We start from the raw sequence: 22275 nt of genomic DNA, 5'->3' as shown, positions 1-22275 counted from the left end.
GCTATACCATTTTATAATCCTTATTAAATGCGCCAACTTTGGTGAAATTTGCCACTACTAGCGCCATACATAATTTATTCAGTACAGTCACTTAAAGTAAGGTGAAAATTTTATTCAGAGTATTTGGTTCCTCTAAAACTAACAATGTTTTCCAATCTAAAGCAGTTGGCTAAGAATTTATGATTCCATATTACTGGAGCACTATTCAGGATAATGTAAGGAAGACTGCAGACGAAAAAATTTATATTTGTAGCAACAAGAGTCAAAAGACTGGCACAGGGTGTACTTTTTCGTGGATAACACATAAGTCACTGTAATTTAAAAACTGTAGGACTTAGATTTTTTTTTATATTTTTCTGATAACAGTTGGAACCTTGCTGATCATCTAGTGCCCGTTGGACGTCGATTTCAGGGACACCCTGTATAAATATATATATACTCATAAATAACACATACTGCATATAGAGAATAGTCAGTGTGATGAATCAGCCAACCTCTTTAGCAAAAGCTCGCGAATCTTCCTCTTAAATGTTAAACGACTTGACACCATCCTGATATCCTGGGGGAGCGCATTCCACAGAAAAATGCCTTGCACGAAAAAGGAAGAATGGAGAAAGTCAGTGCGATGAGTGGGACATTGGAGAAGACGATTATAACAATATATTCTACGACTTAAAAATCGAACCCTATACAACTTGCTCACATGCAGCCACTTAAAAAAAATAAAACTCTTTAACAAAGACAACCAGTGACGTTCACACGAAAAGCAATAAAACACAAGACCGATTAGAACGATAGTAGCGCTGTCATCGAATCGAAATCGATATCTCATATCGATACAATAAATTTTCTAAACCATTCTGATGCTACAAATTGATGGAACTAATCGAAACGTACCGATGCGATGCGATATATGAAATCCGAGATATTGCTCCGAGTTATTCTTTTTTTTTATCGATACATGGCACAAGTTATGGCATCGAAAGTATTTTTATATCGATTCGTCGGTCGATTGAATACCTATCTATTTTGTGACGGATTTTTACCCAACCGTAGTTCGGATATTGTTAATGTTTTAGTTGAATTGGGATCGTCGAGGTTACACACACATTTACACATATTATAACTTTAGTTCTTAGGTCACGCAAATATTGTGAATTTCAATTAAGAAATTGTTATTTTTTAGTTTAAAAGGTTTAGATTTTATTAGGAAACACTGCTGTTTGGTCTCTGCGACTAAAAACTAAAGGTGATATTAAACTATGTAATTTATTAATTTACGAGTTACTACAAAAAAACGGTATGTAATCGAGTGAAATCGATGCCACAAAAGCCAGTCTAGTAAAACAGAATATTCTAGAACCATCTTGGAAACAAAATTGCTGCCGCTATACATTACTCCGTCCTCAACCTCTCGGTAAGCTAGTGCAGCGATACGTCTTACTAGCCTCCGAGCAACCTTAATGTTATCAAGCAACTTGCTATAAGTACACTCATTTATCTTTAGCGAGCAAATTGAATTAACAGGACTTCGATACTATGAATTCAAAAGTTTTTATATGTAACGAAAATATAAAGTCATGTTTTTAAAAACACTGAAACGGAAGACAGATTGGTACGGATACATATAAGACCTACTTTTTTTTAAGGGAAAACCCCGCCACAACATCCCAAAACCGCTGCATCTCCTGTAAGCCAGGATTTACAGTAAATACAACCAAGAAAACACCGGGGCTGTGAAGTCCCAGAGACATGAACGACTCTATTGGATCACGCAACGAAATAAAACAGAATATATTATTAGAGGAGAAAAAAAAACAATAGTTTCCACTTGTTTCGGTAAATTTAACGCAGGACACAGAATGATTTAAGCCTAAAGACACAAGAGACTGTACAACTAGGAGAAGCCCTAAGTGGGTCCTATGGTGTGAGCTGTTATATATGGTTTCAATAATAAGTATAGCAAAAATCGCCTAAATAAGACCTACTTGTCGCCAATTAATCTATGAAGGTCATCATCGATTGTATTAGACAGGGAACCCATATTATCACAGACAACACAATTCCGACTTCTGCACTAAGTTTAGAAAAACCAAAAAAAAAACTTAGTAAGAGGCGAGTCAAGTCAAGCCAGATTCATTTCCTTATTATATTTAACAGCAGCTTAACAAAACAATGGAAACGTAATCTCTTTATATCCTCACACATATAATTAAGAATGTTTATATATATATGTATGTATATATGTACCTTCCTTTTTGGTAATTCAATACCTTTCAATTAGTATAATCCTTTCCAATCAACAGTAAAGCAATTTACCTCAGATTACCAATTAATTAAACAATTTGATTAACGTAAATACATTTTATTTTGTTTTCCTCAAAGCAAATTGATGTCATGTGAGAATGTTTTACATGAGATCGAGTGTCTGTATTTATTTATTTGAAGGCAAATCCAGTTATGACATAGGTATCCTCTTTGTATTTGTTTCGTGAGTTAGTTCTTAAGTGTGGAAGCCATGCTTTGGCACGAATGAGCTGGCTCGACCGAAGTGATACCACGGCCTCATAGACAACCGACGTGAAACAACGCTAATGTACTAAATACAACAATACACATTTCGTTATATTTAGTGAGGTTATCGGAGGCCCCATCCCAGTCTTCCCATTCCTCGATTCCCCGATAACCATTAAATTTCTAACCCCAAAAGGTCGGTAACGAAATTATAACGCCTCTGGTGTTGTGGGTGTCCATGGAGGTTGCCGATTGCTTACCATCAAGTGACCCTTGTATTCCATAAAAAATAATGCCGGCTTATTCCATAAAAAAATGTGTTGTACTCAAAATAACCAGAGAAAAGTAGACCTACTCTTTAAGCTTCAGGAAATACTCAAACAGCCAATAATCTCCCACAAAAACCGAATTCACTTACACCAAAAAGCCATGCCTTATCTTTTAATTAGAGATATGATAGTGGAGCATTACGGAGTCTGCACAGAGGGCCCAACAAGTCATTAGATGTAGCTTATAACCTCATAGCCCGCAGTTGTGTTTGGCCTTAATTAGGATCATGTTTTAGGCCATAAACCCCCGTACATACACACGGAGTTATGTTCGGGTTTTAGTTTATCTTTGTAGTTAAAAGTTAGTATGTAGTTTAGGGATCACCGTGAGTGTAGATTAGGTTTTACATATTTTAGAGTTTTCGTGTTTTAGATTATAGTGTAGTATCAGGTTTGTGTGTATTATATAAACAAGTTATTTTTGAAGATATTTTATTAGAAAGGGTATCTTTTTAAATTTCATAAGCCTTTGTGAAATCAGCATCTTTAAAATCAGCGACTATCTTCCAGTTAGCTGACAATCATGAAGATTATGGCATATCAGACCACCTCAGATGGGGCCCATTATTGCTGAAGCCTGTCTTGGGGGACTTCCTAGCGGGTTACCGAGGCTGCGCCTCGAAAAGCAGAAGTAGGAACGGGTGGTTTTTAGTCAGTAACAGTCTGACACTCCCTCTTGCCTCGCCCAAGGCAGTAGAAGCCATTAGACGATTTGCCCCTCCCCCCCTAAAAAAGTCTTCTTTTCTAATCTTTCGGTACTAGTATTTTTTAAAAATTGTAAAGAGTGGTATTTTTAAATATCACTTACCTTAATTTAGTGAGGACTAGCACAGCAGGTCTAGTGTCACTCCGGAAGGTGGCCCTCACTCCAAGGGTGGCATCAGCCCAGTGTGACGTCACGCCTTCTCGAGTATCCAACCTGAGGACAAAGAGAGGAACATTTAGTTAGTTAAGTTAGAAACAAGTAACGAATAAATTAACCGATATTAGTTCAGATGGGGCCTAGTAGGGCTGATACTGATCCGGAGCTGCGGACTACCTAGCGGGTTACCGGTGCTCCGGCCCGAATCGTTCCCGAGTAAGAACGGGATATCCGGAGCTGCAGACTACCTAGCGAGTTTACTGGGGCCCCGGTTCGAAATGTAAAAGTAGGAACGGGGTGGTTTTTAGTCAGTAAGAGTCTGACACTCCCTCTCGCCTCGCCCAAGGTAGAAGAAGTCATTGGATGATTTTCACCCCATAAAAAGATTGTTGTTCTTATTTTTTGGGATTTTGGCAACTACAGTTTTTAATTTAATCGATTACTTTTAGCTGGACACCAACTTTATGCTTATAATGGAACTACTAAGAACTAAGTGCTTTGTTGGAACCGCTCACAAATAATATTGACTCAAAAATCAAACCTAAGAACCTACAGTCATACCACTTGAAAACTAATATCAAAACTTATATCACTCTCTATTCTACTGATATGAAGAGCTTTTCAAACACCGACAAAGCAATTTCAGTTTTAATAATACTAGTTCAAGGTGTATTTCACAATAATGTTTACTTTTTAAGATTTGAAATATAGAGGGCGGTTAAGCTACACTTATCGAGGTTGGTTTTTGGATGGGTTTCAATTGTTAATATTAATCGCTTGAGAATTGGAGACCATGTAAAGCAAAAAGTTGTATTATAATAAAAATAATGTTGAGTACGTGACGTCCTACTATGAAGGAGTAGAAAAGGTTCGATTCCCGAGTAGTAAAAAGTATCGTCGATATCGGAATTTGTGTTTAGCAGTTCCAAATTGCACTCGAAGTTCTACGATCCGCTGTCACATCACATCCACAACCTATGAGTGGCCACTGCCGACCAAAGGCCAGAGAGCGCGTTACCTTCGTAGGTGTGTGTACGGTCGTTAGCGTCCTGATACAAAACATTCTAGAACTCATATCATAATATCGCAGGACGGAGAAACGGAACGTCCTACTTCTCGCGGAATTATTATCGCAGCAGTGTGTAACTTCAAAGAGCCCGATCCGGAACTGCAGACAACGTTAAAGGTTACCGGGGCACCGGCTCAAAACAGGAAAAGGAACGGGGTGATTTTTAGTCAGTAAGAGTCTGACACTCCTTCTCGCCTTACCCTGGCGAGAGAAGTCATTGGATGATTTTCTCCCCTTAAAAAAAGCAGTGTATAACTACAATGTATAACTAGCAGTGTATAACTATAATAATGCGCCTGTATGGGGGAGGGGGAACCTTAAAACTCAAACTCAAAATATTTATTTGCATGTTAAGGTAGGTATTACAGGTCTTAATTTAAATGTTATGTACAGCTTAACGGCCTTTTTCAGGCGTTGCAAATTTGAGGGCTATCATTAACTCATCCTAGACTACATTTACTTAACCTAGGTACAAACTTTATAGTAGTGTTTATTTCTTATGTGTAAAACTCCGAGCCACAACAACATTCACAACGATACTGACAATAATACAAGTATTAAATAAAATAACTAGTAGCAAGTATTTGTTAACCCATCCTACACCTATTATAACTACCCTTTATATTATCCCCCAAAGATCAAACAAGAACGCGATACCCATTCACATAACGAAACCTAACAACCCGCTACTCTATATCGTTAAAAATAACGATACAATAACGTGTTGAATAACGGCTAATAAAACGGTTAAATAACTATTTAGTTATCTTTACCGAGCACACAAACAGACCGCTGTACCTTCCGTGAGTTATATATACTTATACAGTATGTTAACTAACAGAGGGCGTTCCTTTAAACTCGTTAATCTATATCATTAATAGATTAAAATGAAAATATCAGCATAGAAAAATAAGCAATAAATTGCAACATTGCCTTCCTTCAACTACGCGTGCAGTGTTTCTTTTACGTATCTATTTAAAATTATTGGTGAATATTTTAAATATTAAAAAAAAAATTTTGTTTTTGAATGGTAATACTTTTTTTTAGCATGTATGGATGCTATACTATTACGGGTTAACAGGAACGCCCTCTTTTAGTTAATATACTGTATATATATATAGATTTCGAAAATTGACCGTGAAATTATTTTGACAATAGAAAACTTACACTTAGGTTACATTACGCCATGGTTCTTTGCTGAAATGCGTTTTCTAGTAGTAATGTGTGGTGTTATAGTATTAAGTGTGGGAGAGCCATGCTTTGGCACGAATGGGCCGGCTCGACCGGAGTGATACCACGGCCTCAGAGAAAACCAACGTGAAACAAATCTTGCGTGTTATGAGTGAGGTTACCGTAGGCCCAATTACTCCTCTTCCTTATCTTCCTAATCCCTGATTCCACAACGACCCTTAAATTCCTAACCCCAAAAGTTCGACAACGCACTTGTGGAGATTGCGTAACATCAGGTGATCTGTGTTCCTTTAAAAAATAAAAGGAATAATAAATTGTAACAAACTACAATTTGTACGTAACAATGCAATACTGACATATGTATTTCGTTTTCTAGTCTCAACGCAAGCTAAGTATGTTTTAAAAGTAACAAACGTGTTTCATAACCGTGTTTTTGAATAGTCAAATAGTTATTTTATTATAATATATTCAAGTAATTATTTATACTATGAAGTCTAGAAGTGGTTTAATTTTAAATGTATTAGATTCAATACATTTCAACACTTCATTTCAATAAATTGTCGGTTTTCATTGTGTTAATTTAATTTATAGTCCAATATTCTTTGTAGTTTATGTTAGAGAAATGGGTGTAGAAGTAGATTATTTCTGGGATTATACATATTATTGAAATTGTAGATATTATTTATGGTTTTGTATTTGCATATTATTATTATTGTTTTTTTTAAAACGTTGCCCCACACTAGGATTTTCTTCTGTATTGTGGGTGCATTAACTAACATACACTTTCACATACACATGACACTCAAACTTGAAGCAACAATTTACAAAGAGTTGCTCTGTGCGGGAAACGAACCCGCTACACGTTCCACGGCAGCTAGTTTCCCAGCCAACACGCCAACCGTGCAGTCAAAATTATTATCTGGTAACTATTATTTTTCTTATATAGATATAGACGCATTTAATTGTGTGTCCGTTAATTTGTTGATTGATGAAAAATTTAATATCCCATATAAGGAGAATACTGTGACAGTAGTTTTAAACAAGCTTATTATCAACTAATTAAGTAGCTCTTAGCAGTTTCACTCGCTCTGCTCGGCTCCTATTGATCGTGGAGTGACGTTTTATAAAAGCCTATAACCGCCTGTATTTTTTAAGTGAGGTTATATCCCCAAAACCTTTTCCAAGTCTAAATACTGTGCTAAAAAATGTTATGCTCGCATCAAAGTCGGTTCAGCTAAACGTGAGATAATTGCGCACAAACATACAAACATACATACAGGTCGAACTAAGAACCTCATTTTTTTTGAAGTCGGTTAATAAAAAAATGTGATACTCACGACTTTATTCACTTCATTCTTAGTTATAACAAATATTTTTCACGACAAATAAATTATAAAGTTTTATTTTTTCACTGCAAGACTGAAACTTGCGAAAAGCGAGTGGAAATGCAATTAATATCACCATCCGAGCTTGGCAGGTTTCTTGGTGGGAGAGTTTTCTGAGAAAAACTACTTTAAGCTTTTATTTAAACTGATTTTTTTATGGTTCTTGTAAAATATTTATTTGTTGGTTAATAGTTATATGTCTAATACTAGCTTCTGCCTGCGACTTCGTCCACGTCCCTGTAGGATAAAAAACAGCCTATGTGTTATTCCAAACCATTATCTATCCCTGTTCCAAATTTCATTTCGATCTCTTCAGTTGTTTTATCATGATTGAGTAATAAACATACCCACAAACTTACAAACTTTCACATCTATGACATCTCACATGCAAAGAAAAAAATGATTTGATTTTGATTGCCAGACTACAAAAATATATTTGAATATTACATTACCTACATTTATAATATTAGTAAGATTTTAATTTAATAGTATAGTTATTCTTTAGGGGGTTAAGCAGAGATGCGCCAGTAACGATGAACTTCCCTTATTAAAAAAAAATAACAAGCCTCTAAACAACCCTTTCAAACCCACAAAAAACACACACAAACAACCTCAAAACCACAAATCAATAAGTAATAACCCTCCAATTAAAACAGCGTTCGTTAACCCTAAAACGCGAGCGTCATCTAAATCCCTTGATCACGAATAAGCCTTCGTTTCAAACAAACAAAAAAAAAAAAAACAAAAGTTTGACAGCCGACAGGAAACGTTTGACAGTAGTGACGTGGGGATCCAAATTGACAGATTATGTAAGGATTAGACTTAACTAGTAGTGTCCCCTGACGCTACTTGACTTTTGTAGTATTTTTTTTTACGTGAGAACTAATAGTGTTTTGTTTCTTTCGCTTTTTTTGTTTGTTTTTAAAGGTCGGTATCTTGAATAGGATTTAACGGAACCCTTTTAGAGTTGGTTTTTTTTCGTTTGTCTGTCTATTTTACAAGTAGCGGTAAGGTGCCGTATGCTAACTATATTATAAGTTTTTAATATCAGTTCATCCGTGAGCATGGCGGTTGCAACAGTATCGAAATATTGGCAACTCATAGATATAAATAAACATGGTAAATATCCCGTCTCAAGTTCTAAATTTATAAATATTGTTCTTCTATAAATATTGTTTTTATTGCAAACATTGTTTCTCAGTAAACGAATTATGTGTGTGATTCTTCATAAATAAATATATCTATTTTAAACCTAAACTTAACTATAGAGTAAAATGCATCTCTACCTAACTCTTCACGCGTGTAACATAATCATACCATACCATCATAACAGCCAACTAAGTGACTGCACATAAATGTGCAGTCACTTAGTTGGCTTAGTTTGGCAGGGCCACAATGCTCTTTGTAAAAAGTGAATATTTTTAATTTGAATCTCAAACCCACCTGTCAAGTTTACAGATTTTGGCATAAGTGGGGCATTCACATAATATTGGGGGTGTGGATTTTAAACACAAATTAATTTTTAGCCACAATTTCTATTCATAAAGTATTCCGTGTATTTACCTACCAGAGATGTGCTATGCTACGTTTCTGGGGATGTGTTTGGCTTCCACCAATCATATTCATTGGTACATATAGCTTAGCACTGGTGGAAACGGACTTAGCTAAGCTATATTTTTTATATGGAAAGATGCGTGCTATAGATGCGTGTTAACACATTGAACGCCGTGGTGGTCACCGGTGACCGACGTTAGCGGAGAATTTGCCTTCAATAGTTTTCTATTGGCAGTCAAAGACTCAAGTATGTGTGCTATTTAGCCAAAATGTCTATCCATAATATATTCCTATTCGTCCCAAAACTAACCACATCACGTAAAATAGCGCAACGCACACATTAAACGACAAGTTTCAGATAATGTGTTCCACAAACAAACGTACTAACAAACAAACAAACAAAAATGGCTCTTTCTTTGTTTTAATGTCGCAACTTGGGATCGTATTCACGGAATTTTCAATACCTTTTTATGACTATGGTTGTACTAAAACTTCTTTCAGAGTTTTCAGGAAGTATGGTACGGTTTTAGTTTTTGGATATATTTGGGTATATTTTTAGGGGGAATTATGCGTACCCAAATAGTTAGGTTTTGTTTTTGAAACTAGGTTACATGAGAATTAAGAGCGATTTACACTTCAATAACTACGAGGCAAGAACTCGGTCAATTACATAATAAGTAACGCAACGCAACGTCACGCATTTTATCCCCGAAGGGGTAGACAGAGGTGGTCATTACGACGTAATAAGTATTAGGTTGTAAATCGGGCTGTAGATGTAGCAGTTAAGTTAAATGTAACGTCTCGTCACGGCGTTTTATATTCGAAAGGGTAGACAACATTATGCACTCAATGTACCACTACCAATTACCATATACCAAGCACAATACTAGATTCTGAGCAGTTACTGAAAATCTATACCAATATTATGAAGCTGAAGAATTTGTTTGTTTGAACGCGCTAATCTCTGGAATTATTGGTCCGATTTGAATAATTATTTTTGTGTTGAATAGTGCATTTATCGAGGAAGGCTATAGGCTATAAAACATCACGCTATGACCAATAGCAGCCAAGCAGAGCGGGTGAAACCGCGCGGAAGTAACTAGTTAAGTAATAAGCGAAAACACCCCATTTACTTTTCTACCCGATCTGAGAATCGAAATCCAGGCCTTTTGCTCGGCAGTGGTGCTTATAATCAGTCGACAAACCTAACGAGGTAGTTGTATTTTCGTTACATCACAAATACCAAGCGACTATTCGACCTCTAGTTACCGCAAACGACAATTCCCTATCATACAAGGAACAGTACAGGGGGTTTATCCCCTTCATCCACCTTTCATCCCCCCATTGAGGGCTTTTAGCCATCAGTTAAACCCTTTGATGTAGCGTTCAGACATAGATTTAATCCCAAATCCTACATAACGACTGTGCCTAGATAATCTTAAATCAATACTGGGTTTTAAGATGACATCATGGCTTGTATTTCTTACCAGCTCACTGCTCACCCACTCTGCTCGGCTCCTATTAATCGTAGCGTGATGTTTTATAGCCTAACTGAAATAACCTTCCTCGATAAATGAAAAAAAATTGAGGGGAGAAAATCATCTAATGTCTTCTCCCGCCTTGGGTGAGGCTAGAGAGAGTGTCGGACTCTTACTGACTAAAAACCGCCCCGTTCCTTCACCTGATTTGAGCCGGAGCCCCGGTAACCTCTGTCATGTTGTCCGCAGCTCATTAAATGGACTATCAAACAACAAAAAAAATAAAATGATTCAATTCCGACCAGTAGTTCCGGAGATTAGCGCGTTCAAACAAACTCTTCAGCTGTATACATTAACTTTTTTTTATACAAACGTTGCCCCACACTAGGATTTTCTCCTGTGTCGTGGGTGGGTTTACAAACATACAAGTTCACATATACATAACACCCAGACCCGAAACAAAAATTTGTGGATCACACAAAGAGTTGCTCCGTGCGGGAATCGAACCCGCTACACGTTGCACGGCATCCAGTTGTCCAGCCACAGCGCCAACCGCGCAGTCAAAAAATACTTCAACTGTCTCTATAACCCGCCGCCATATTGGATCGCCATCTTGGATCGAACTGTCAGTCAAGTGGGATCGCGGTATTTTTGATATCCTCTCAACTTGATGGCGGCTTAAACGTATTAGTTATATCGAGCCGATCATAAGTCGGTGTCGATGTAGGAATGTGACCGTTTTACTAGCTCGTTAGTTATTGGTCCATTGGTCCACTTCTGACTTTGTGACTTATCCGTGGACTGTGATAGTTGAGAGTGTTAGTAAAGTTTATCGTGTATCAAGTTTTCGGTAGAAAATAATGTTTTGTGTGCGTTGTAGCCACGGAAACATTACAAACATATGTCTAATATTGTAGCAAATATACTTCGTTGGTCGCGTGGTCGCAAGTGCTACTGCCGGGCAAGGCGTCACGATTTCGATTCCCGGATCGGCTAAAGTGTTACTGGGCTTTTTTTAGTTTTTTTTTTCAAGAGTCGAATATGAGATCTCCTATTTGACACACATATATGTACTTGCAACCAGCAACCAGAAATACTTTCCCCGACTTAAGAATCGAACCCGAGATTCTTTGCCCAGCAGTCGCACTTGCGACCACTCGACTAAGGAGGAGAAGAAGTCTACAATTTAATTTAAATATGATGTCATCTCACAATCACCGTTGACACAACGAAGCTTCGAATCAATAGATATAACTATCAATCAATATACTAAACACAACCAACTGTCAATTTACATGGAATAATGTGCGTTATAATTACTGTGTTACGGTCACATTTAAAATAAACGGTAAGTTCTAAGATATCCCGGTATTCTAGAAAGATTTAATTTCTGGACAAAATGGCTGATTAAGTGATAATAGAGATGATGACGGAATAGAAAAATAAAAATCTATATAGGGTGACTGGTAATTAGTGAAGGATATTTTAACACGTGATTGTACTCATGATTACAAACAACTTTCCCAAAGAAACTATTTATGTATACTCATTAGTATTTTTATCATGAGAGCAAGCTCTACGCCAACTGTGCAGTAATTTTTTATCATACTTTGTCATCAATTGTTTTACTATAAAGGTTCTATTCTACATAACCTTTCGAAAAAACAAAAGACATCTTTTCTTTTACTAGTAAGACCAAACATTGCCCGACACACAAACTTTGTCAGCAACATAATTATTATACGCAGGTACTAATATAATCTATCTTGAGTAACTCTATCCGCATATTATGATGATACCAATCAGTATCAGCACTGTATCTGATAATTGGTATTCATACTGCCATCATACGTTATATGCTTTAGTTAATTTGAGCCATGATGCAGGATTAGGAGAGAAGGTCCAGTCGGTTTTGTGTTTGAAATGGAAATACGATTAGAAGTATCGTTTTTGACACTTTTTTATAAACTAAAGTCAAAGTCATTTGTTTAAATTAGGTCTTTTGCTAGGAATTTAGAAATGTGTTTGTTTGTTGATCGATCCGTATAGTATAGCAAGTATAGCTATTTGTTCATATCAAAGTGTAGATCACTTCTACAGAGGATCTAATAAAAATATTCATCGCAATAATCAATATAATAAATAATAGAGAACGTAAATCTAATATAAGAGCTTACCGGAGGCCCAAGAAGGGGGTAGCCTTCCCAATCTTCTCTTTCCCCGATTCCCCAACAACCCTTAAATTCCTAACCTCCAAAAGGCTGATAACGCATTTATAACGCCTTTGGTGTTTCGGGTGTCCATGGGTGGCAACGATTGCTTACCGCTATTAGCTTACCATCAGGTGATCCATCTGTTCGTTTACCGGCTTATAGCATTATAAAAATCTATATTAAAAGCAATATTACTCACGTATATATCGGCGACTCGTGGCCCTGCTTATACCAGATGACCAGGCCCATCCGATCGTCTGGCAGCGCTGGTGTGACGTCACAAGGAAGCTCCACACCACCCCCAGTTGGCGCGTGGAGAGACTCGATCGATGCTGTAACAAAGGAATTGGGGAGGTTAGATTTCTGTGTAAGTCTAAGGTCTAAATGGCATTAGCCTTATACATAGAAAAAGTACACATATGTAAACTTCTACTATCAAAAGAGCTGATAATACTAAAATATCTCCTGATCGGTTTCGATCATGATGGCCAGTCTGTCTAACTAGACTAGACTACTACGCAGAAAATATTATAGTGCACAAGTGTGTGCGCAAACACAAGTGCACTTTCTGTTTCCTCACTTTCTAAGCCGTCGTCGATGGCACGGCAGACCGACACAACAGGAGAAAGGTCAGGCGCAGGACCAACGGCTTTACGTGCTTTCCGAGGCATGTGTGTGAAACACCGCTGAGTCTCCTGACTCCAGGCTAATGGAATGGTAATTTTACCCAGAAAATGACATTATCTATCACTTTTTGGCCAGCGCAGAAGGAGTAGAAGCTTTTATTAAGCCAGTCTTCAGCTTCTCTCAACTATCACGTGACATTAAATCTATACCAAAAATCACTAAATAAAGACGTAAGATGAAAAACAAATAAACAAACGAAGAAATATACTTTCGCATTTATAAAATTAATAGCGCAGATATTTTATCTTGGGTTCGGTTGTCACGCTTGCAACAAAACAAACCAAAAACGGTAGTAAGCGTAAGATAAACATCAATTTTAACAGATATACCAAGATTACAGTCTCCAGGCTTTAATTGGGAGAAAAATGGCCGCTTCCCCGTGTCAGAAGCTCGAGGGCCCCATTTACGATCACAACGCCCTCTGCCGATACTAAATTATTTACTGAACTACCGAATTACAAGGTACAAGATGTAGCCAATTACTTGGCACTGTTTTAACCGACTTTAAAAAAGGGTGTGTATGTAATTAGGGTTCTTATTTTTGATGTGGTTTTTACGGCGATGTTTTCGGTAAGTGTGAATTAATGAGTTATAGTAGAAAAAGGAAATTGAAGTGTTTTGACATATTTTAAACTTACATTATAAAATTACATGACCTCATTGGTTCAGTTTTGAAGAATCAGTATGACAGTATGTTCATTGTTCATATGTTTTCTTGGGGTTTTATTATCACATTAATATTATAAATTTGAAAGTTTCTTTGGATCTTTGTCCGTCAATCACGCTAAAACTACAGAACGAATTATGATGAAATTTGGTATACAGATTATGAGCTGACTGAGGATGGGATATTTTTTACCACGGGAACGTGGGCGAAGTCGCTGGCAGAAGCCAGTTAAGTTATATTGGAATATAGAGGGAGCCTATAATATAGATACACTGAAACACTTCCCGATTGCACAGAGAGGAGTGGAAGGAGGGTAGGGAGGCCTTTGCCCTGCAGTGGGATCATGGCTAAAAATAAAATAAAATAAAATTATTTAAAACTGTATCAGTGCTATTACTGAGAATCCTCTATAATGGTACCAATAAAGCAGAAAACTATATAGTTATTGTTTTTAAGCACAGAAAAAAATATTCGCGATACAGTGCCATATATTTTAACAATACCAATTTCATATGAATCCCAATGACTATAATAAAAGCATTATAATGGCTATGATTCATCGCATCACCGCCAGCCTTTTGAACCAATGTGCAATAATCACAGTGAAAAAACCGGATAAGAGCGAGTCGGACTCATGCAGAAAGATTCTCGTATTATTTTGTACTAGCTTCGTATAGGTGCAACGGCGATATATTATACATGTACTATACATAAAAACACACGACGCGGCGAGTGTCGCGGAATGCTGCTCATGAATATGAGCCTCTAGCATGGCTTGAAACTAGTCGAGTTCCTCGTAAAACAGTTACGTGATTAAACCGATAACATAATAATTAATGTATAATCTGTGAAAAAAAATACTTGAACTATGAGATTACAGCCTTGTGACATAAGCATACAAAGGGATAGAGAAAGCGACTTTGTTTTATACTATGTAGTGATGATACTCAAAAAAAATTTATGAGATACTAAAGTTCCCTAAGAAAAGGAGGATCCTCTGACCAGGCGAGATGATCGTGCTTGACTTTCTGCCTAACTGTTGTTCGTTGGGATTTTCATCATGCCATCTGTCACTTGTCATGTGACGCCACAGACCTATTAAATTAATAGGTCTATTTTACGGCTTATTCACGTACTTGTACATCTTAGACCATTAGATAAGGCCTGGTGACAAACAGACATAGAGATGAACAGTGTAGTCTTTATAATAAAGTCCCGTTTCAACGATTACGAAGGAATCCTAAAAAAATACCAATATAATAATCCAACTGATATTTTATCGCGATGAAAATTGCAACCCTGGTTGAAATATCGAGCTAAAATGATACATCAGTGGGCATGGTGCATTATTTTAATATTATAGCTTTCGGGCACAATTATTGTGCATCCTTGTTGCTTAACCGACACGGTAATAAGGTGGGTAATGTGTTTTGGTGGCTTGTGGTTTATGATATAATTTGTGAGTTATTTAAAATGTGTTGAGGATTACCTATGTGGTTTTTTTTTTTGAGGGGGCAAAATCTCTCGCCCGAGGCAAAAGGGAGCGTTCAGGTTTGATTACCGGCGCGTCGTTAATGATGATATTCATTATATTAGTCGGCTTACACAGCACCGGCGGAAAGACTGGCGGTGTAAAATATTAGAGTCCTAACTGTTTTTTTTCTTTTTTTTTCAGGGGGGAAAATCATCCAATGACTGACAAAAACCACCCCGTTCCTTCTCCTGCTTGTCAAGCCGGAGCCCCTGTAAACCCGCTAGGTAGTCCGCAGCTCCGGATTAAGCATCAGCCCTATTGGGCCCCATCTGTGGTGGTCTGATGGCTCTTTGAGGCGCGCGCGGAACGCGACGCGCCGCACGCACGGGTCTGGTTCTGGTCGGGCGGCGAGCTACCCTTGCTCACCGTCCGCAGACCCGCACTTACGGTGGCCGGAGATCGTCTCGCGATCCCCGACGCCCGGAGTGTCTCTCGCGACGGCTGGGGCGTGAAGAGGTTCGTTCTCTCACGCGCCCCGCCTCCTCCTTAGCTAGCATGACTGCTTCGCAGAAGGAGGAAGTCCTAACTGTTAAATTCTAATTAGATTTAGGGTGTTTTTTAACCAGAGATGTGGTATGCTACGTTGCCGTGGATGCGTTTGGCTTCCACCAATGATATTAACTGGTGGAAACGGAATCGAAAAATGCGTGCTGTGAATGGTTTCTCTATTATCGGTACATTGCATACTCGACCTGCACATCATCCTTGCACAGCTACATAGCTTAGTAGCACTCGAAACGGTCACATAGTTACAAAGCTTTAGCTATTACATCTTCGTAGCACATCTCTTGTAGAAAAGCACCCTTAAGCATAAGCCTACAATACAACTAATAAACCCGCAGTTTCAATTAGAACTCGAGATCAATGTAATCTATGATAATAACTATAACAAGATGAGCATGCATTAATCCGATACTGGTTGGGTAAAGATGTATTAGATGATTAGCATGCAAATTGATGTTCATCTCAGGCTGTATTGACACGATGAGCGCACAAAGGTGGGAGAGATTGTTCGTAATGAGATTGTCATTTTTGTTATTTTTGTAGTTGAAAAGGGATGATGGGAGATAGAAGTGCACGTGTTATAGTGTTCGCCAGTAACCTATAAGGTAATTTAGGAATTTGCATATTCGGTGATGGCACAGAGGATTACATTTATTTTTGTAGTTGCAAGGGCCATTAGAGCTGGATGATTGACTACATACTTGCAGATATCGGGTAGTCGAGTTTTCATCAGCAAACCCAAACTTTTGTAAATACGATCTCCAATGGACCTGCCAAGCGTGGAGATTATGAAAGAGTATGAAAAAACATCCTTAATAATATCATCTAGGTAAGTATCTATAGATTTAATGCAGGATCTCAAATTGAGTAGCTTCCTTATTCAAAAATAAATCATTTCAACATTTCAATACCACATTTACATTCATAGATTTTAATAAGTATGCTATTTGGCGTAAAAATTTGATGTCAATAAATGTACTGTATAGAATTTAACAAAGTAGTAGGAAAGTAGCATATTAAGGGCCACAGGATTACAATAATTACTCTATCCTCCATGATTTTACTACAGATCTGCTGATCTCTCTATTGATCAGATTAGCGGTTCCATTAGCATTATTCACATCGGTTGTTTAGCAAACTGACGCAATTCTATCAACATTAGTTCCATAGTTGGCCGCGATCTCGTAGTGGTCATAAAATCAGTTCGTGATTCGGATATGGTAACCGATTTGCATGGAAACAGAACTATTGGATTGGTTTGTACGTATCTGATAATTATAGGAGATATTAGCTGTTGCCCGCGACTTCGGCCGCGTAGAATTTGTCTGATAGAAATTGTTTTATGATTTTCTTCTGAAATAAAAGTAGCCTAAGTTACTCCTTAGTGCTCCAGTCAAAATGGATCCAGCCATTTCAGAGATTAACCAAAAACAAAATAAAAGACAGACAAAACTGCATGTAGTAAAAAGATTGTGTTAGTGGTTATTTTAATAATACAAACAGACACTCCAATTTTATTTATTAGTGTATTTGTACATTCATTATGTAATGAGATAAAAGTATCGTATCACCCAAGTCAACTCTCAAACTCAACTGTAGTTTCAGCGTGATTGACGGACAAACATCCAAACAAAGAAACTTTCACATTTACAATACTAGTAATGATATTGCAAAATTAGCGCAAAAAAACAAGACACCTACCAATATAATTATAAAACATACAATACCACAACGACGTACATTAACCCACAAAATATTATAATGTACGTAACGAGAGGAAAAATACACGAAAAAGACGTAGCAACAAAAGCTTTTGCTGAAATTTTCAGGAAGCCTCACAACTTCGATGCATATAGCGTTGAGCAGACGCGACTGATTGGACCATTATGACGTAAATTGAAGACGCTACCTTGTACCCGTTCCCTGAAACCCCTGGAAGTGGGTTTCAGGCTTCATTCACAATGCCAGCTATTACGCTGAATAAGGAAACATATTTCATGGCTGTCAATTTGTGTAGTAATATTAAGCCTTAAGTTCGTTGATGGGGTAGGCTGAGGCTGTTGATTAAAATGTTTAAGAAAAATAGTTCTTGGTAATGTTTTTAATCGAGTGTCGATTTTATTGGGTGTGAAAATAATAATATGATAAGGGTGCTTTTCTACCAGAGATGTGCTATGTAGCTAAGCTACGAAGTTGTAATAGCTAAGCTGTGAAACTATGTGACCAATTTCACTGATGGTAAGTTATGTAGCTGTGCGAGGAAAATGCGTAGTTCGAGTATGTGATGTACCGATGGTAGGGAAGCCGTCCATAACACGCATCCATTTTTACATTTAAAACATTGTGTATCTAATGAATATGATCGGTGGAAACCAAACGTATCCACAGCAGCGTATCATAGCACATCTCTGGTGGAATATCACCCTCATCCGGGGCGTGGATCAGTAGACTGTGTCTGCGCACACTGCTCATGATGAAGAGTCCCTCTGTAACTCGAAACTAATAGACATTTTTTTCCAAATATTTGTGTTAAAACCGTGATTTTTAGTCCACTTCATTAATGCCGCAAACAATAATATGTTAATTCACAAACAATTAAAGATTCCAACCACGGTATCCAATTTACAACGGTATCAATTGTAAAACAAAACAAAAAAATATTTTAATTGCTACCTACCCCCGTTTAAAACGTCCAGATAGATTGAATATCAATAAAGGTGACATATTGAGGTTACGTTACGGCACACTGTGGCGTGAAACGGGGTTTAAATTTCATTTCTGGGTATTTTTTTTATTACATCGTTTGGTTTTTTGGGAAAAATGCGTTGCGTGTGATATTTTTTGGTGAATAAGTATTACGTATATGTAGCTTAGCTATTGTTTAATCGTGTAGTGATAGTGATAGCAATACAGAATACTTTTTGCCACCTCTACTCTTGTGGCGGATATTTTAAGAAACAATTTAAGGGTGTACACTTTTCATACGCCAAGGTACCACCGTAAATACTATCTAAGGAGTAGGCGAAGCGCGAGAGGGCACGATCCTCCTCACGCCCAAGAAACCGCAGGCATCGGGGATCGCGCGATGTTCTCTCCCGTAATAGGAGAACATCGAATCGAATCTCCTGCTTAGCCTGAAGCAGGAGTAGGAACGGCGCGGTTTTTAGTCAGTAGTCTGACACTTCCTCCCGCCTCACCCAAGGCGGATTCATTGGATGATATACCCCTCTTAAAAAAAGCCAAGCTTGGATATTATGACAAACTTTCTTATGGGGAAGAGGCCCAAAGGCTGTAAGGAGTATAAATGTAATGTGAAGGTAATTAATTATATTCAGGTATAGAATATCTGTGACCTAGTAGGGTATCTTTAATCTAATTATTCTGTACTGTAACTCTGATATGTTAATTGATCATGAATACTAGTAATTATGTGTTAATAGCGGTTTATAGATCTCGATAATGTCGTCGTAGGTATTCCGTGCCAATTTAATGTGGATATAATGTTCCTGGAGACTAAAACAATAACGGCTAATATTATAATGTCTAATGTAACATAACTGGTTTGTAAGGAAATTGGTAGCAAGTCTGATAGCCAGACAAGACTTCTCGGGTATAATTCGTAGATCGGGTAAAGCTTTGATTCCTACTTTTTCAAAACTGCATCGGTAATTTAAAATTGTTACTAGATTTTGGTGGTGTAGCTGGTGATCCACAGTCCTTAATTTTGACACAAAATACTTAATCAATAAAAAAAATTACACAATAGACATTTTGCGACCAAACCATACACTTCGACCAAAGAAACAATTTTCTAACATCATATAAAAAAAAAGTTTATTGATATTACCGAGAAAAGCTCTACCAGTTTCAAGTCACAAACGGGACTCTTATTTACGAGCAGCGTGCGCGGCGCGGTGACGTCACGCCGCCAACACACTATAGTTAATAAACAAAAACAAATAGGTACTTAGGTACTTAAGAAAAAAAATCCTTTTCATAAAAAATACTCATCTACCGAGCCTTTTATAACATTTTCTATATAAAAGAGCGCAACATAATAATTAACACACGCGTACTAAACAAAACGGAGTTACTTCCTACACTGAAGATGAATGGTGACATTTTTGTTGCTTTTTTTCTGTTGCAAATTAAATTGTTTCGTGTTTTCTCCCTTACCTTTTATTGTACATTTTGTGTGAGTGAAATATGTATTGTGTACCCAAGGTAATTGGTGAGTTGTCTACATTAAAACTGCATTCATGTCAGAATGCTGCTAATGAATATGAACCTCTGCGGACTACCTAGCGGGTTTACCGGGGCTCCGGCTCAAAAAGCGGGAGTAGGAACGGGGTGGTTTTTAGTCAGTAAGAGTCTGACACTACATCTTGTCTCACCCAACGCGGGAGAATATAATGGATGATTTTTCCTTTTCCTTTTTTTTTAAATAATTCAAATTCCCCCTTAAAAATAAAATAAAAAAAGGAGGGCTTGAAACTGGTCGAGTTCCTTGGGAAGAAATGTTTTTTCTTTCTTTCTTTTTTTCTATTTTAACTATCTTATATTCTAATATACCATATCGTAAAGAATTTAGCGACATAATGACATGAATTCAATCCCAAAACTAACTTAAAACTCAAACGACTTGTACCCACGAGAAGAGTCAGGCTGGAGACAAATTAACATACTCTTAATAACCACACGCCTTAACGCAACACCAATATAATACCAAAACAATCCAACCACTAGTGATGTATTCGATCTTTTACGATAACAATGACATTTTTAATTTTATTTTTTAATTTTTAAATGAAATCCTTACTCGTTGTTCTTTTATTTATGGCTTCCTTCGGTAACCCGCGGTTAAGTCGTTTATTTTAATGTTAGCTTGGATTGTTAGAACAATTTTATTTATTTATACTTTACGTGTGAATTGACTAGGTATTTTAAATTAAGGTTAGTTACATTGGTGTGGGAACTATTGCCATTTTATGGGTTTAGTGGTTAATAACCCATTGTAGGACTCTTAGAGTTAAGCAAAAACGTCGCTCGAGTCTTTTCAACTACCTATAGCCTTAGAATTTGAGGAATGAAAAGTGTCATGTTATAATTAACTTAAATAGTTTCAAACCATGCTTTTTTTAAGGTGGGAAAATTATCCAATGACTTCTCCCGCCTAGGGCGAGGCAAGAGAGAGTGTCAGACTCTTACTGACTAAAAAACCACCCCGTTCCTACTTCTGCTTTTGCTTTTAACCTGACTGCACGGTTGGCGCGGTGGCTGACCAGTTGGCTGCCGTGCAACCTATAGCGGGTTCGATTCCCGCACGGAGTAACTCTTTGTGTGATCCACAAATTGTTGTTTCGGGTCTGGGTGTCATGTGCATGTAATTTTGTATGTTTGTAAACGCACCAACGACACAGGAGAAAATCCTAATGTTGGGCAACGTTTAAAAAAAAAAAGAAATCTCGACGATTATATTTTTTTATGTTTTTATCCAACCCATGTTGTTATTCTACAATCCATATTAAATTGAATGTTCTCCAAAGAATAGTTCAGTGGCATGTCAAAATCTCAAAATTAATAACACCGTAAATATTGCAAGGCGTAACAAGAAAACATCACGCTATCAACAATATGAGGTAAAGTCGAATATAATTTGCAACGGTTAAACACAATGGCTGGTTTGTACGCAAAAAAAAAAAACATTTATTTTTCTTTTTTTTGCCGAAACACCCACGTAGTGGTTGTTGTGGAAATATTTTTTTTGTCAAGGATGTGCTACGAATGGATGAGTTAGCGGTAGCGGTGTATTGAGCGTAGTATTGTGTTCAATTTGAGTGTACTCACGGTATTTTTTTTATTTTTCACTTTTATATGTATAGCAATAGGTGTTATTTTTGGTTGAGTGTACCATTTCTTTTTTATTTTTATATGGTGTTGTTTATATGGTGTGTATGGCAATAGGTGTTATTTTTTTGTTGAAAAAAAAAATGACGCACACTTTTTTTCACTGATAGACAGACTGACGGACAATTCAATTTGACGTTTCAAAAGTGCCTAATTTAGGATTAATTGAAATAAATACTTTGACTTTGGCATCTGTCTAATAACAAGTAACATCACCTACTTATTTTTTTTATATTTCCAAAGTTCAGAATTTACACTACAACAGTTTTATTATATCTATAGATTAGCTATTCAGACTCAAATACAGACAGAAGCCGGAAAAGTCTTACAATGGGTCTAACTAAGCCAGCAATAGTATGGAATAGTTATACTATTGACTTT

At 37.1% G+C, this 22275-nt stretch overlaps 1 protein-coding gene across 4 annotated transcripts in view; it reads right to left on the bottom strand.

Annotated features, from left to right (window-relative positions):
• Positions 1–22275, bottom strand: part of LOC118276605 (nephrin-like) — a 477612-nt gene that overhangs the window by 45886 nt on the left and 409451 nt on the right. For all 4 annotated transcript variants that reach the window (XM_050699883.1, XM_050699882.1, XM_050699885.1 and 1 more), the window contains 2 exons: positions 12795–12927; positions 3652–3762 (listed from right to left, as the gene is read on the bottom strand). In XM_050699883.1, the coding sequence (XP_050555840.1) occupies positions 3652–3762; positions 12795–12927 (244 nt within the window). The remainder of the gene's footprint in view (positions 1–3651; positions 3763–12794; positions 12928–22275) is intronic.

Source organism: Spodoptera frugiperda, chromosome 17 (genome assembly GCF_023101765.2).
Source record: "Spodoptera frugiperda isolate SF20-4 chromosome 17, AGI-APGP_CSIRO_Sfru_2.0, whole genome shotgun sequence".
Taxonomy (NCBI): Eukaryota; Metazoa; Arthropoda; class Insecta; order Lepidoptera; family Noctuidae; genus Spodoptera; species Spodoptera frugiperda.
This window is presented reverse-complemented; position numbering and strand designations above follow the sequence as displayed.